At 51.5% G+C, this 15,419-nt stretch overlaps 1 protein-coding gene across 1 annotated transcript in view; it reads right to left on the bottom strand.

The window, feature by feature from the left end:
* The window catches only part of ITFG1 (integrin alpha FG-GAP repeat containing 1), a 48,961-nt gene that overhangs the window by 23,170 nt on the left and 10,372 nt on the right, over nt 1-15,419 (bottom strand). Inside the window, exons 5-6 of the mRNA XM_006764894.2 lie at nt 10,003-10,097; nt 361-422 (exon numbers count right to left, since the gene is read on the bottom strand). Coding sequence (XP_006764957.2) covers nt 361-422; nt 10,003-10,097 — 157 coding nt within the window. The remainder of the gene's footprint in view (nt 1-360; nt 423-10,002; nt 10,098-15,419) is intronic.

Below are 15,419 nucleotides of genomic sequence, written 5' to 3'. Positions count from 1 at the left end.
GTGGGTGCTGATGTAGGGGTGAGTGCTGATGCAGGGGCGGGCGCTGATGCAGGAGAGGGTGGTGCTGATGCAGGAGTGGGTGCTGATGTAGGGGTGAGTGCTGATGCAGGGGCGGGCGCTGATGCAGGAGAGGGTGGTGCTGATGCAGGAGTGGGTGCTGATGTAGGGGTGAGTGCTGATGCAGGGGCGGGCGCTGATGCAGGAGTGGGTGCACGCAGCAGCCCAGCCAAAGACTCCTCACCTCATTCTATTTATTGTTGTAACCAACCGACCAGTGATTCCTTTCACTTTATTTTCTAAAACTGTGTGCTTTTACTGAAATACATCGTTTAAAAATGTTTCAAAGAAAAGATTTCTTACCACATTTTCCCAGATCTCAAACTGCGAGGTACCCGTGGCAGACAATGTCGTGAGGAATAAATCTAGAAGAAAAAGAACCGAATTGTCAGCGTTGTTACTGATGTGTGTGCTCGGAAACAGGAAGAAGCGGGCCCACAGAGCCGTCACCATTCAGCTGCTCACACTGCGTTAAGCGATATGGTGAGGAGCCGGATCCCAGCAGAGGAAGCAGCAGGCGAGCCGGGCTGCTGGCTGAGGGAGGTGCTGGGAGAGGGAGCATCGGGAGGGAGGAGTCCTCCGACAGCCCTCAGCGCCAGGAGGCCTCTCCCCTCCGCAGCAACCACACCGTCCATGGGACACCCCTCCCCCAGAGAGGAGGCCCAGGCCCCAAGCAGCCCCCTTCCCATGGGAGCATCTCCCTGCCCCGCCGTCTCCCTGTAGAACCCTCCCACTGCGCCACCCCTCGGTCCCTCCTAGCTGCTGGCGGGCGCTGCCGACTCCTGAGTCACTCCATAAAGCCAGTTACATCTCCCCCTGCACCTGGGGCACTCTGTCTGTTTTTATATGAGGTAGACTCTATTTTGAGAAAAGGTATTCTGGGCCTGATCACAGTTTGCTGTCCCCCCCTAAAAGCAGCGTGAACCCATATACCCCACTCAGGTTCAAGCCGCAGTATTATTCACACCAAAGTCCCACAGAATCCCAGGTCTCTAGCACTCGTGTTAAATGAGCCAGTTGTATTTCAAATTTTGAGTAGAAAAATAACCTCCATATATTCTACCTGGAGAGAGAAGCACAATGACTGATGAAATTCACTCAACAACAGGCTGCAGGGATCAGACACCGTCTGTGCGAGGTCAGGGGAGCGGGGAGCTCGCCCGCACCTGCCCCGTGTGGCTGCGTGATAGCAGCTGGGCTCAGTGAGCGCGGGGATCAAAGGGGTGAGCCGACTCCCAGGGACAGTCCAACGACGTTATTCTTTCGAGCGTTAAACTGGGAGTTGTGCAGAGTGATGGGAAGACCTGACTGTTTTACAGGAAATACGTACAGGAAAAGGTCGTTCCTGTTTTGTATTTTCTGTAAAGATTCCAAGTGAATTTGATGAAGCTAGTTTATGTAGTCATTATAATAAAGGTTTCCCCCAGATCCCCAGGGAGGTGAGCAATCTGCTCCCTTTATTACTAGCTGAACTCAAAGCTCCTGACACGGGTACGTGAACCCATCCTTCTGTCTCGCACCGCCATCTCCTCCTGCGGGTCACCACTCCCAGGAGGCTTTGCCCGGACAGAAAGTGGTCTATTACGAAGACAATCCTTTACACGGTCAAACGCACGCTCACCCAGGAGGGTCCTGAACACAGTCTGAGGCCTGCGCGATGACACCGCAGCCAACCACTCCCCCCACCCAGTGAGGCATAGTAACCTCCATCTTGTATAAAACTGCTGCTTGAATTCTCTGCTATTGTTAGATAGGCCCTTGTTCTGTAAACCCTGTCGTTTTTAGACAATCTCTTATTCTGTAGAATAACTGTTTTTGTTTGAATAATAGAAAAAGATAAAAACTGTCTGACCTTGCAAGCCAGCTATCTAACATAATGGGTTAATACTGATAGCACTTCCCATATTCTTATGCCAAATGTTTGTTCTTTATGTATCCAAGATCACAAACTGTAACAATAACTCACACAGAGCCCTTTGTAAAGCCTGCAGATAAAGGAGCTCAAAAGTATAAATACGGGAAACTTCCCGTTTGTGTTGTTCAGAGATTTGGAAGAGACACTCTCCTCTGGGCTGTGCGAAAGAAACGACTCCTAACTGATTGGCTCATTAAGGCGTCTTGTATCTCACTCGCTTTTTTACAACACACCAGGCCCCTCCACACCACCGTCAGCACGACCCGCACAGCACACATCTGAGCTCTCTCCCGTCTTCCGGGTGTCGGGTCGCCCCCTCGCCTCCTCGTGCCGGTGAAGCCCGGCCACCCGTGTCCAGGCTCACTCCCTGCACCCCTCCCAGGAACCTCCTCGGTGTACCCAGCACCTGGTGCTCTGTCCTCAAACTCAGCTGGGATGGCCCCGCCCCTCCCAAGGCCCCTCCTTCGCCTGGGCCTGGCTCTCCCTCGGCTGTGGCCATCACAGTGGCCATGGGAGCGGGGTCTCCGCCTGTCTCTCTAAGCTCCCGCAGGGGAGGGTCACGCCAAAGTGCGTTCTACCTCCCTCTGCTTCCTCTGTGCTTGGAAACAGCAGGTGCTCCCACGGCTGTTGGATTATGAAATACTGTATATATCGCAAACTTGCGTGGACTGCCTAAAAATAGTCACTTGATTGTGTTTCTGAAAGCCTTGGGAGAAGAAAGGTCTTATGTTAAAGCATTTCATTAAAATGAGCATTGTTTTCACCTATTGCAGTGACTACTAAGAACACTGAAAAGCCATTACATTTTTATATTATCATTGGAGGCCCAGTGCACAAAAACTCATGCACTGGGGCGGGGTGGGGGTTCCTCAGCCCAGCCTATACCCACTCAGTCTGGGAGCCCTTAGCAGCAGTTCTCAACCTGTGGGCTGTGAACAATGAAAATACATCCTGCATATCAGATATTTACATTATGATTCATAACCATAGCAAAATTACAGTTATGAAGTAGCAATGAAAATAATTTTATGGTTGGGGGTCACCACAACATGAGGAACTGCATTAAAGGGTCACGGCATTAGGAAGGTTGAGAACCACTGCTAGGGGATATCCTACTGACGGCTTAGGGCCGCTCCGCCTTGGGAGGCGACCGGCAATCAGGGGAAGGCACTGCCCTCATCACCCTGCTGCTGCTGCCATTGCCGGCCCTCGCAGCCACTGCGGCTTTGTTCAGAAGGACGTCCAGAAGATGCCCGGTCTATCTGGCCTAATTAGCATATTACCCTTTTGTTAGTATAGATATTATCTGAAAATGTGGGTAATCAGCATAAGAAAGTGATGGGGATTATCAGCCACAGAGATGTCTAAGGTCACTGAGCCACCTCAATGCCAGTGCTGAGCTGTTTGAAAGAACCAGAAGCCGGAAAAGGAGCAGTGATGCCGTCACTTAATGTGAAAGGTGACTGTTCCAACTGGACCCACGTGAGCACAACCGAGGAGGCGCCTTTGCCACAGGCACCCACGGCTCACTGCCGTACCCGCCCTTACCGCCTGGAGTTGTTAGCGAATGGCCAAGCAGGAACAGCGGTGGGCGCTACCAGCAGCCCGTCACCGGTCCTGGGAAAACAATGCAGTTTTTCTGTAGATGTTGCATTGGTCTCAAAATACTTGCATAAAAGATGTTAAGAGCTTCCAGTCGTTTCACTCATATTTAGAAAATGTAAGAACTGTAACAAAAGTTTTGCTGACTGTATCTTCATGTCGGCGCTAAGACTTTGAAAACCAGTGAAGTGAGATAAGGGATTGGAAGTACCTTGTAAAATTGATTTTAAACATTCATCTCACTATTCAATTACGCACGGAGGTTATAGAAAATAAATGATTCATTATGTGGAGAAATAAAAATAGAGACAATTAATTATTAACAACTCAATATGAAGAGTCATGCCTCTGGCTCTGAATGAGAATAGAAGCAGCGCTAGAAAATCTCCCAGTCAGCAACGCAGTGAGGGGCTCAGCCTCCCTGTGGTTAAGAGTAACTCACACAGCCCAGCCAGTGTGGCTCAGTGGTTAAGCGTCGACCTATGAACCAGGAGGTCCAGTTCGATTCACGGTTGGGGCACATGCCCGTGTTACGGGCTCTATCCCCAGTAGGGGATTGTGCAGGAGGCAGCCGGTCCATGATTCTCTCTCCTCATTGATGTTTCTATCTCCCTCTCCCTCTCCCTTCCTCTCTGAAATCAATTAAAAAAACACAAAACGACTCATAGACAGAGAAATGAGAGGGCATGCACTCGGGGTAGCTGGAGCGGGTGCTGGACACCCACCCACGCCCTGAGAAATGGAGGGACCCCCTCAGCTGCTGGAAAGGCACGGACAGCCAGCCCCAAGCACCAGTCCTTTCGGGAACAGCGTGGCTGAAAAGACCGTTCTCACAGGCCGCGTCTGTCTGCGTCCAGCACTGGTCAGCGCAGAGGCACCAGGCTGGGCCCTCGTCACAACTCGGCAAGCGGGCAGGGCTCTGCGGGCAGTGGCCCTGGCCGGGGGGCGGAGGAAGCTGTTACTGACGCTGAATCAGGCCCCCTGCTCCCGCCCCCTTCCATGGCACTGACCACAGAGCGTGCCCCAGAATTCATCTTTTTTTTTTTTTTAAATCTTTTATTGATTTCAAAGAGGAAGGAAGAGGGAGGGAGAGATAGAAGCATCAATGATGAGAGAGAATCATAGATCGGCCGCTTCCTGCATGTCCTCTACTGGGGATCGAGCCCGCCCAAAACCCGGGCCTGTGCCCTGACGGGGAATTGAACCGTGACCTCCTGGTTCAGGGGTCAATGTTCAACTACTGAGCCACAAAGTTCGGGCAACAGAATTCTTAATTTTTACCACATGATGGGCCCCTACGCAGGGGCTGGGGTTGGAGAAGAAACCTGTGCTGGTCACACGCACAGTGGCGAACACTGAAGAGCAAATGCGATGGGAGCGCTGTATTTAAGCGGCACGATCAGCGGAGGTGACAGGGGCAGGGCTGGGAGCAGAAGCTCCTGTCGCTGACGGCTGATCCGTCAGTGACCTGCCACACACCGCGCTCGGGCGGCAGAGCTCCGCGGGCTGTCCGCTCCCAAGGCCGAGGCCGGATCTGAGTTATTAACATGGAGCCGCCGCCAGCAGCCGGCAGGCAGCCCGCCGGCCTGGAACTCCTGGTTTGCGCGCTGTCCTCCCTGCGAGCTGGTCCGCTTCCTTTCTGGGCACGAGGGGCTCCCTGCGGCCCTCAGGGCGGCCGGATGAGGCGCCATCTGAGGTGCCTACAGGCCACTCCGGACACCGGGAGGGGCTCTTTCTGCCGAGCCCAGAGCAGGCAGTGATCACACACTTCGCGTGTCATGAATCCCAGTCCCTGGGGAAGGTGCCTCGCTGCGCGTCTTGTCCTCGCCCCCCAAGGGTGTGGCTGGACTAAAGGCCTCCCCCTTTCTTCCGCACCCTCCCCCCTCACTCAGCGTCTCTTATGTGCCTCCACGTGCCTGGCGCTCAGGTCCCGAGAAACACGCAAGTGGGCCCTGGCTCTAGGGACTGCTGCCCTGGAGGCTGAGGGGGGCCAGGCCACGGGAGGGCTCTGGGGATTGTGACTGTCTGAGGCCTGAGGGCCAGAGCTCCCTGCCCGGGGCTGGGGCTTCCCGAGGCGACGTCTGTGCTGACAGCGCAGTGGGAAGTGTGTCGTTTTAGGGCTCACGGCGCTGACGTCAGTGAAATGCCGACGCGACCAACACGGGACGTTTTACTGCGTGTGAACCTCCTCATGTGCGGAGTGAGTCAGAACCAAATAACCGGATCATTCAGGGACTCCACGCTGAAGCAAGCTGTTAAAATAAGACGTATTCTCAGCCTGTAATTCACTAACGAACAATTACTAGGCAAAGCTCCTCTTAGAGTGTAGAGCGCAGTCCATACACTAAGCACACCCGGCATTTACATCTGCCCGCAGCCCCGTCCGAGCCATCCAGTCTGAGTTCAGAGCAGTTCTGAGAGGCCCATTCCTCGGATCACGGAGTTTGAGGAAAGCAGTGCCCACACGTCACGTGTGGGATGGTGAGTCTCTCTGTCGAAGCAAAGCAAGCACAACCGTGCTCGCCGTGACAACGAAGAGCCCAGGAGGTGCGCTGCAGCCCCTTTCGACAGCCGCCTGCGACCTCAAACCCGACCGCAGCTCCACCCGCACCGTTAACACACGGTGACTGACAGTGACTCATCGTGCCCTGGTCCGCCTCCCGCCCTGTGCCCTGTGCCCTGGGCGAGCAGATGGCGCCTGGGAGAGCACAGCCTATTTATAGGTCACGCGGAGACGGTCCTGCAAGGAGGAGAGGGCCCATCTTTCTCCCTAAGGTCAGAGGGCCGTGCAGGAGTCCCCGAACGTCCTCTAACACTCACGCCCCACTGTCAGGTCAGAGCCTGCGACACTGCGGCAGACAGGAACCAAGTACAAGGAGAGGAGGGGCGGAGGGGCGCCCCCGGAGGCTCCGCAAGCTTATCCTGTTCTACTTCAGTCCCACGGAGTCTCACGGACCCCCCAGCCAGAGCCGCGAAGGAGACAGAGCGGGGCCAACGGCTTCATTACAGTCTACACTACAACCCAAACCTTCAGAAACCAGCCCCAGTTCCCACGTCAGCTCAGTGCTGTCCATTCGTGGTAAAGATGGACAGGAATTAACAATCACCATTGGGGTTTGTTAGTACCTGGGAAACCCTATATAATAGAAGTAAAACATCCGATTTTTATTACAGTCAGTAGGAGCTCAGAATTTAAGGAAACCAAAGGCTGTTTAAAAATAAAGTTTCTCTTCTAGAGTCCTATTAATAAAAATATTCATTTCAAAATGCCATCAAAAACGCTGAGTTTCAAACACTCCCTCCCACTTAGGCAGAAATGCCGCGTTCCTGCGCGTCCACGGTCAGCAGCCACGCCCGGGGCCAGGTGAAAGCACATCTGTCCCCAGCGGCAGGCCAGGCGAGCAAGGTCCCACCTGAAACACAACCTGCTTGTAGCTGTCGCACAGCCTCGGGGCCGGTGCCCCACGCGCTGGGTGGGTGAGGAACGTGCACACCCACCACGTCCTCCCTTCAGCGCGCATGGCAGTGGCAGGAACACCCTCGCGTCCTTCCCATTTTCTGACGCCTATTGGGGGGGAGGGGCGGGGCGGAGGGTGGTCTGCCTTCGCCTCTGGAGCTACTGGGAGCAAACACTTTGCGAAGTCACGGCAAGGGCAGGGCGGCCGCTGGCACGGAGGAAATGTCGTCCGGGCAGGCAGGAGACATGCACAGCGAGTTATTCACAATGACAGCCTCACTTCCTCAGAAGCCGGAGCTAACAGCAGGCAGTGCTGCTTCCTTTTCTTTAACAAATGGCTGAAATAAATGAGTAATTGTTAACATCAAATACTAGAACATTTTAATAAAAATTAATATTTTTTCTTGAACCAGCTCGTGATTACGATGCGTCCCCCCTGCAGGCGCTGGTGTCCCCGCATCCGTGTCTGAGTGGGAGTCAAGCCCAGAGGTTATGTGCATTTGCAAGAGACGCAGCGATGCCTGTGGACAGGAGAGAAGTGGAGGATGGGGGAGCAGGGACTACAGCATGAGGGTTCCCCACGCCATAAAGGTACCGGCTTGGACTGTCACCAGGGCACAGCTGAGAGGCCGAGGAGAGGGGACAGCAGAGGCCCAGGCAGGGCAGCGCGGAGCCCGGAGCCACGTAGGGGAAGGCTGAGGCCAGCCCCTCGCAGGCGGGTGCCAGCGGGACCCGGGGCTGAGAGCCGGGGCGAGGCCGTCACCGTGTGCGCAGGCTCCGGACAGCAGCCCATCCAGAGGGTGCGGAGGGGCCCTGAGGTCCTGAGCACAGAAGTCACATGACTCCTTTATGTCGGGTGGTATGAGTGTGACGGGAGCCTCGTCAACCGTGTTCAGGGTCCGAGCGCTCGGAAGCGCGGCTCTCCAACCCTCCTCGCGCCTCTCAGCCACAGCCAGGCCCGGGGAGACCCGTCAGAGCAGGCGCACAGTGGGCGGCCTGACTGCAGCTGCTGCTCCGCTGTCCACGGCATCCACGCGCCCAACACTAACGACGGAGGAACAGGCAAGCCTCTCAGTCCTCTCACCGCATCCCTAGCGTCCCCGTAGACGTGCGGAGGAGCGAGGAGATGGCAGGAAGCAGAGGCGGCAGAGGAAAGGGCTCAGTGAATACCAGCATCTGAATACTTCCCGGGGAAGCCACTATCCGTGTGGGGACAGGTGTGAAGCTCAGACGTGGCCCTGACTTCTCCCTCCACCGGCGCCCGAGGGAGGAAATCGGAACTGCCCGCTGCTGTCGCCCGTGTCTCGATGGCTCTGCGTCCGCGTGGCTCACTTCGTTAGCCGGGACTCTCCAATGCCGGTCATTTATAAAAGCCCGAGTAGGACCAAGGCAATCTATTTCTAAGAAGAAAATATTAACTTGATTCGGGCTGCCTCCTCTGTTCCTGTCCCTGAAATAAATGAGGCACTGAGCAAGGTCACCGAGGCAATCACGCCCCCAAATAACTCAGCTCCTTCCTGACAGGAGAGATTTCACCCACGGGCGGCGGCCTCCGCTCAGAATGCTAATCGCGAAGGTGCCGCTGCTCCTTCCTGTGTGCCCGATGGAGCCCACGCCGGCGACAGCCTGCCCGCCAGACCCCGTGTCGGTGAGCACATCAGAGGGAGCACCCTGCCCACCACGTGCAGGTCCTGCAGGCTCCGGCGGGCGGGACCCAGGACGGGAAGGAGGAGCCCTCGCATCAGCTCCTAAGGGTGCCCCCCGCCCAGATCAGGTGTGCAGGCTGCTCGGCGGGCAGGAGGTGCTCCCGGGGCAGGTTAACTGGCACCGCTATTAACAGAGAATAAATGCAGTGAGAACGAGGGAAGGGTAAGGGGAGCGACACCTTAAGTGAATTTTCACAGAGGCCCACGTTTTACTTTCCTTCTTTAAGGAAAACGCGCTGAGACACCTCAGGACACACTTTCCATCAGACCAGGTCCCGCCCCCGCGGGCCAGCAGCTCTGCGGGGCTCCCTCCGCCTCGTGGGCCCTTCTCATGCACCTGCTGCTGCGGCGGGGCGCGGCCTCAGCGAGGGAAGCGCTTCAGCTCCCACGGCTCCCACGGCTCCACCCGCTGGCGAGTCAGCAGCCTTTCCTGACGTTTTCGAGGGCTGAGGCCACGGGCAGCAGCAGCCCCATGAGCCCCGATGTGAGGCAGGGGGCACGCGGCCTCAGTGCGCCTGCTCTCCGTGTCAGAAAGCACAGTGACGACCGGACGCCGTGCTTTCTGGGCTGTCGGGGAGCGCGGGTGAGGGCGGTTAAGCGCAGGTCCGGATAACAGGTGCTAGCAGTTATGAAACAGGCGAGGGGGGTGCTGCCACCAGGCGTGCTCAGGAATAAACACGTGTGAGGGTCAGAGAAGGTGCAGGCTGCTCACAAGCAGCATCCCCGTCCCTCTGTCTCCCCGGTGCCCCCTCCTTGTCGAGAACCGAGGGGAACAGCAGAAACACTGCAGCCGGAGCTCACGGCCCGCTCCATCTTCCCGATAACGATCAGCTATTATTTACGACAGAATTTGAATCGGTTCAAACCGAATGCGTTTAGAAGGGATTTGTAAGATAGCCTTATGAGATCTTAGGGGTTGAAATGGTTTAATTTGTATTTTTTAGAAAAATGGACAGAATTCTTAAAAAAAAGAGTCTTCATTATTGTCTACATCTGCTCAGATAAAGTCCCCACAGCCACAGTCCTAAGTTCGCATGTGACCCTGAGACGCTCCGTGTGGGAAAGCTACATGTTGATGTGGCCGCAAACAACAGTACCTGCTCATCGCAGCCCTGCTTCCCCCACGCAGCCACGTCACCGACCTCCTCACATTTGTTAAGCATTTGAACATACGATTAGAAAGTGCTTGCTAAGAACATAGGAAATACGGCCTCACAACGCTTTGGCCGTTAGAAAGAGGGAGTTTACACGGACGTGCAGCTCACCTGCTGTGAAATCTTCAGTCAGGTCGATGAATGCGTGAGAATGTGGAATTCGCATTTTACTTTTAGTGGTCAATGCAGGGTGCCAGGATAAATTCCTAAAAACAACAATACAAAGATTTTCTTAAGTCAAACATCAAATGAGCATTGTTTTAAAACAAACAGACAAACAAACAAAGAATCGGTGCATGCAGATGTGTAAAAATTTTTATTTCCTTTATTTAGCTGTTTCACATAACCTAAGCGTCCCCATCTTACATTCTCGCTAGCAATGTAGGAGGGTTCCAATATCTCCATTTCTTTGTCAACACTTATTACTGTCCATTTGTGTTATTATAACTATCCTGTGCTCACTGGCCATTTGTATATCTTCTTTGGAGAAGTGTCTACTCAAAGCCGTTGCCCGTTTGAAAATTGGGTTATTTACTGCTTTATGTTTGAGTTGTAAGAGTTCTTTATAAAGACTGAATACTAGATCTTCATCCAATGTATGACTTGCCAATGTCTAGTTTTTCTTTCTTGCTTGTCCTTTTGGTGTCATATATGAGAATTCATTTCCAAATCCAAGGTCATGAAGTTTTACTGCAATGCTTTCTTCTGAGAGTTTTATAGTTTTAGCTCTTATATTTACAGATCTTTCCTAAATACAAGAAAAAATGGTTAATTATGTTTTTCCTAGACTGCAGTAATGGCTATCTTTTATGAATATTAATTTCAAAGTTTGAGCCATGCAGAAGAATGAATTTAAGACTCTACCTCAAACCATATAACAAAAATTAACTAGAAAACTCTTACAAAAACAGTGATAAATCTTCATGACCTTGGATTTGGAGATGGATTCTTAGGTATGACACCAAAATAACAAGCAATAAAAGAAAAACTAGATGAACTGGATTAATCAAAATTAAAAACTTTTGTACATCATAAGACATCTCATCTCTGATAAGGCTCTGGTACCCAGACTACACAAACAACTCTTACAGCTCAACATCAGAAAGACAAACAACCTAATTTAAAAACGGCCCTGCCTAGCCATTTCTCCTAAGAAGACATACCAATGGCTGCCCAGCCAACAAAAGATGCTTAGCATCATCCGTCAGTGAGGAAACGCACCTCAAAACCTGTGAGCAACCACTCCCAGGCCGGGGATGGCAACCATCAAAAGCCAGGAGTATGACGTGGCGCAGTGCCTGTGGGAAACAGGTCGGCATCCCTCAAAGCTCAGACACAGACTCACACAGGGCCCTGCCTCTCCACACGAGGCATCTACCCGCAGAACTGAGGGGTGAGCATGCTTACGTGAGAGCATCCCCCCCAGTTCATCGGCAGGCATTCCCGTCCGCAAGGCCCCACGCCAATCAGCCTCCTGCAAAAGGCCTTGCTCTCCTCCGACCTCTCCCTAGAACACGCTCTCCACTAACGGCTGTGGTTTGCGTTGCAGCCACTGGAGGAACCTTCTCTTTGAGGGGTGAGCCCCTCCAGGCACCCTGACCCCTAGCTTTGTGCCTGCGAGGCCTAATCAGGACCTGCCCAGATGCTGGCGCCCCGAGTCAGAGGCCTCAGTAGCACCTCCCACTCTGCTTCTAGTTAGAATTTGCTCCCCCCATTATGTTCCAGCTCCCATGGAAGTACAGACACGTCATCTCTGAAGAGCAATTTAAGGCTCATTAAGTCCAACTTAATTGTCCACACAGTGTCCACTGGCTGTGCCGCAAACAAGGTTTGCTTGTGAATTCAGCTTTGATGTGTTTGGAGAGTGGCGAGGAACAATTGCTAATCTGTGCTTGGCAGTGGGAGCCTGGGAGAGAGAATACGCGTTCACCAGGAGGGATTTTTCTGCAGGGTAACTTCTTCCCAATGACCTCCGTACACACTCTTTTTAGCACACGTCGGGCCTCGGCTGTAAGCTGAACACGGCAGGAAAAACAAAACCCAGCACTACCCGTACACCCTAATTTTATTATTTTAACCAAAACCCCATGATATAAGGTTATGATGAATTTTATAAATTGAGAAACTGTATTTAGCATTTGTTGTAAGGTAATTCAATGCCAGGCATTCATGCCGTGTTCTTTCAAACTACACACGGTTAGAAATGCTTAAAATAATTTCAATTAAGTTCAATTGAATACTGGCTGGTTCACTTCTTTTTAAGATAGGCCATGCATTCATCGGTCCTTTAAACTAAGCGTTCAGGTATTTTTAGTTACTAACAAAATTATCAGACTCAGGTAGAGATTCTATGACAAGTTTAACCCAAAGTCATTTCAGAAGCGCTTCCTGGTGTTTCCAACAAATTCGTAATTATAGGCCAAACTGAGTTAAAAACAGGCTTTTATGAAGTTGAGCTTAATGAGGTTAATCATGGGTCTGTGATTAATTACTATCAGCACAGTTATTGATCTCACTGCCTATAGAATTTTCTACAGGTTTGCTTTAAAGTAAGCTACAACTAGAATTTTGGAAAACTTCAACTAACCGGTGATATTTGTCCTAGGAACTATTTGACAAAAATGTGCATTTCAAATGAAGAATTGAGAATAGTGATAAAGCAAGAGTAATAAAGAGGCGATGGGCCATATCCAGTAGAAAGATGTTTTCTCTGAGCCTTCCGTTGTTTTAAAAGTTTTGAATTCACTGCTAAAGCTTAAGTAAAAAGTCAGGTTTCACCTAAAAACCTGGATTTCCAGCTTCCCCGGGAACAGCAGGCCTGACAACCCCTGGTGAGCGCCCGCGGGCAGCGGCTTCCTCCCTTCGCTTCCTCCTGGGCCCCTCAGACATCTGAGTTGGAAACTCCTCACGAACATTAACTGTGATCTTGCTCCCTGAACATTTCACATGAATCCTGCAGGCCATCGCAGTGTTAACGTGGATATGCGCTGCCTGTCCTCTGCTGTGTCACATGGACACCTCTGACAGGCGGTTACCTGACCCTCACATGTATGCAGGCGTGTACCACAGCGATGTACCATGGCGTGCTGCATGTTCATGGTTGAGAATGGAATACAGATACAGCTGTTTATCAGAATCAAATGGTTTAACATGTTATAGTTCAAAATAGAATCATTTTTCCTTCTCCCTTCAGTGCGGCTCTTTGTACTCATAGTTTTTCAGTAATAAGAGCAGACACCGTAGTTCTCAAGCAACTGCGCTCACATAAGCTATAATCTCATCCGTGCTCAACTCCATTGGAAGGCCAAGGTCGCAAGTACACGCTATTCAGATTACAAAGGAAGAAACAGCGGCGATGAAAGTGGGCAGTGCTGAGCCAGGTGGAGTGTACTGGTTGACATTTCTTGACCTCGGAGAAAATTCCAATTATTAGCTTTTCCCCCCACGGGAAGCATACTCATGTCAAGGTGTTCTGATTTGTGGGTCTCATCACCCTTCATCTCAAAGAACAGCATTTATCAAAGAATCCATTTAAATGTAATTAATGTCAACCACAGCTTTTGGTTGCCTATGGTAACTGCTCTTTGAAGTGCCTGCCAGTCCACCCACTCTCCCCCTATCAGCCTATGCCAAATTATCATTGTTCAAGGCAGCCCAGTGAGGGCACCGCCTAGGCGATGGGTCTGGCATAAAGATGGGTCTAGCAGAGACTCTAGCATGCTTCTCCAAGCTGCCTCGGTCTTCTTCTTCTTCTTTTTTTAATATCCTCACCTGAGGATATTTTTTATTGATTTTAAGAGAGAGCTGGGAGGGTGGAGAGAGAGAGCGGAACATTCATGTGAAAGAGGCATATCGATTGGTTGCCTCCCACACATACTGACCAGGGCTGGGGTTTGAGCCTGCAACCGAGGTACGTGCCCTTGACCAGAATTGAACCCGGGACCCTTCAGTCCAGGGGCTGATGCTCTATCCACTGAGCCACACCAGCCACGCAGCCTCGTTCTTTAGCCCACCGGCCCGCACACATTTCTGCTCAGACAGGCTCTAAAAGAATTTTGAAAATCTGTGTGCCCTTGAACACAGATTTAAATTCATTTCTAAGAAATGTAACCTAAATGTTTTCATCAGCCTAGATAGCTACAAAGTAGGAAATCTTCAAATCTATTAGAATTGTTGAGATTTTAAAATAAAACAATTACTCTTAAAAATGCATCCAGTGGAATATAACTACCATGCTGCGTTGCTACGGGGACCGCCATCCACACACAAACATGGCACGCTCCTCTTCAATTGCGACTGTTCCCTCTATCCTTGATGTTGTGCCTCCATCCCACTTACAGAACTTCATCATGATGGAAAAGTTTCTATATCTGAAGTCTTCTTAGGGACCATTCGATTCTATGTCTCTGAAGAAATGCAGGTCTACAAGTCGGTATGTCAATTAAAATTGGTATCTAAGTGGTTTTGTTTATGTATCCCAGTGTTTAAAATAAACCTCTGAGGTTATTTTAACTACGTGTACAATTGATAAGAACACACATTATACAGCTGGGTCACGCACTGAGCCAAAGGTGAAACTGGACGGGGAATGGGTATCTGTAGGAGCCGAGTGGAGCTTTACCACGGATCGGCTCATGTGTCCTATGGCACCGCTAGGGCGAGACAGTTAGCAGCCTGCACCCACTCTTCGCCCTCACAGACGAGGTGCTAAGAAATCCTGTTCATATGTCCTATTAAAATCTCCCTGGGAATATAATACTAAGAAATTATTCTTATTTTGTTAGGGCTGATATACTGTAATTATGTATTTTTTTAAATCCTTATTTTTTAGAGCTATATACTCAAACGTGTATAGATTACTGTGGGGGGCAGCTACAGCGTTGGGACAGGTTCAAGCCTTGGACTGATGAGAGGGCACAGTCCTCTTGTGGCCACGTGCAAGTCCCAGCTTGGAGGGCAGAGCCCTCCCAGCACAATTATAGCCAACAGCTGTAGTTGTGAGCTGGAACCTGTGGTCCGAACATGTGGCCCCATGTGCCTGTGTGATAGAGTTCAGGTGCATGTAACTGAGTGGGACTGAAACCCATGAGAATGTTGTAAACATCTTGATCATGCCCTTACTTTGCCTCGTGGCATCTGCTATAAAATAAAGACACGGCTGTGGGCGCTGGCGCTGTCTCTCCACCCGAGAGGGCAGCATCCCACCGAGACCCAGCTGTCATTCTCTGGTCTGTCTTTTCTAATCTTTTCACCGTCCGCTCTCAGGGCCACTGAACCAGGCTGAGCTGGCGGCACATAAGGCCCCTGGGGCTGAGTATGCCATGGCCGTGCCAGCTCACCACAGATTACACATGTCTGGGGAGGGAGCTAGAAGTGAATGAGCTAAGACTGGTCAGGAGTTGATGATGACAGCTGGATGACTGGTGCGTTATGCACCAATTCATGGCTCTGTCCTCTCCCCCTGTGCATACGTTTCAAGTTTTCCATATTAAAAGCAAAAAGGGAACTGCAGAGCTGCTGACGTAGCT

This window comes from Myotis davidii, unplaced genomic scaffold (genome assembly GCF_000327345.1).
Source record: "Myotis davidii unplaced genomic scaffold, ASM32734v1 scaffold181, whole genome shotgun sequence".
Classification (NCBI taxonomy): domain Eukaryota; kingdom Metazoa; phylum Chordata; class Mammalia; order Chiroptera; family Vespertilionidae; genus Myotis; species Myotis davidii.
This window is presented reverse-complemented; position numbering and strand designations above follow the sequence as displayed.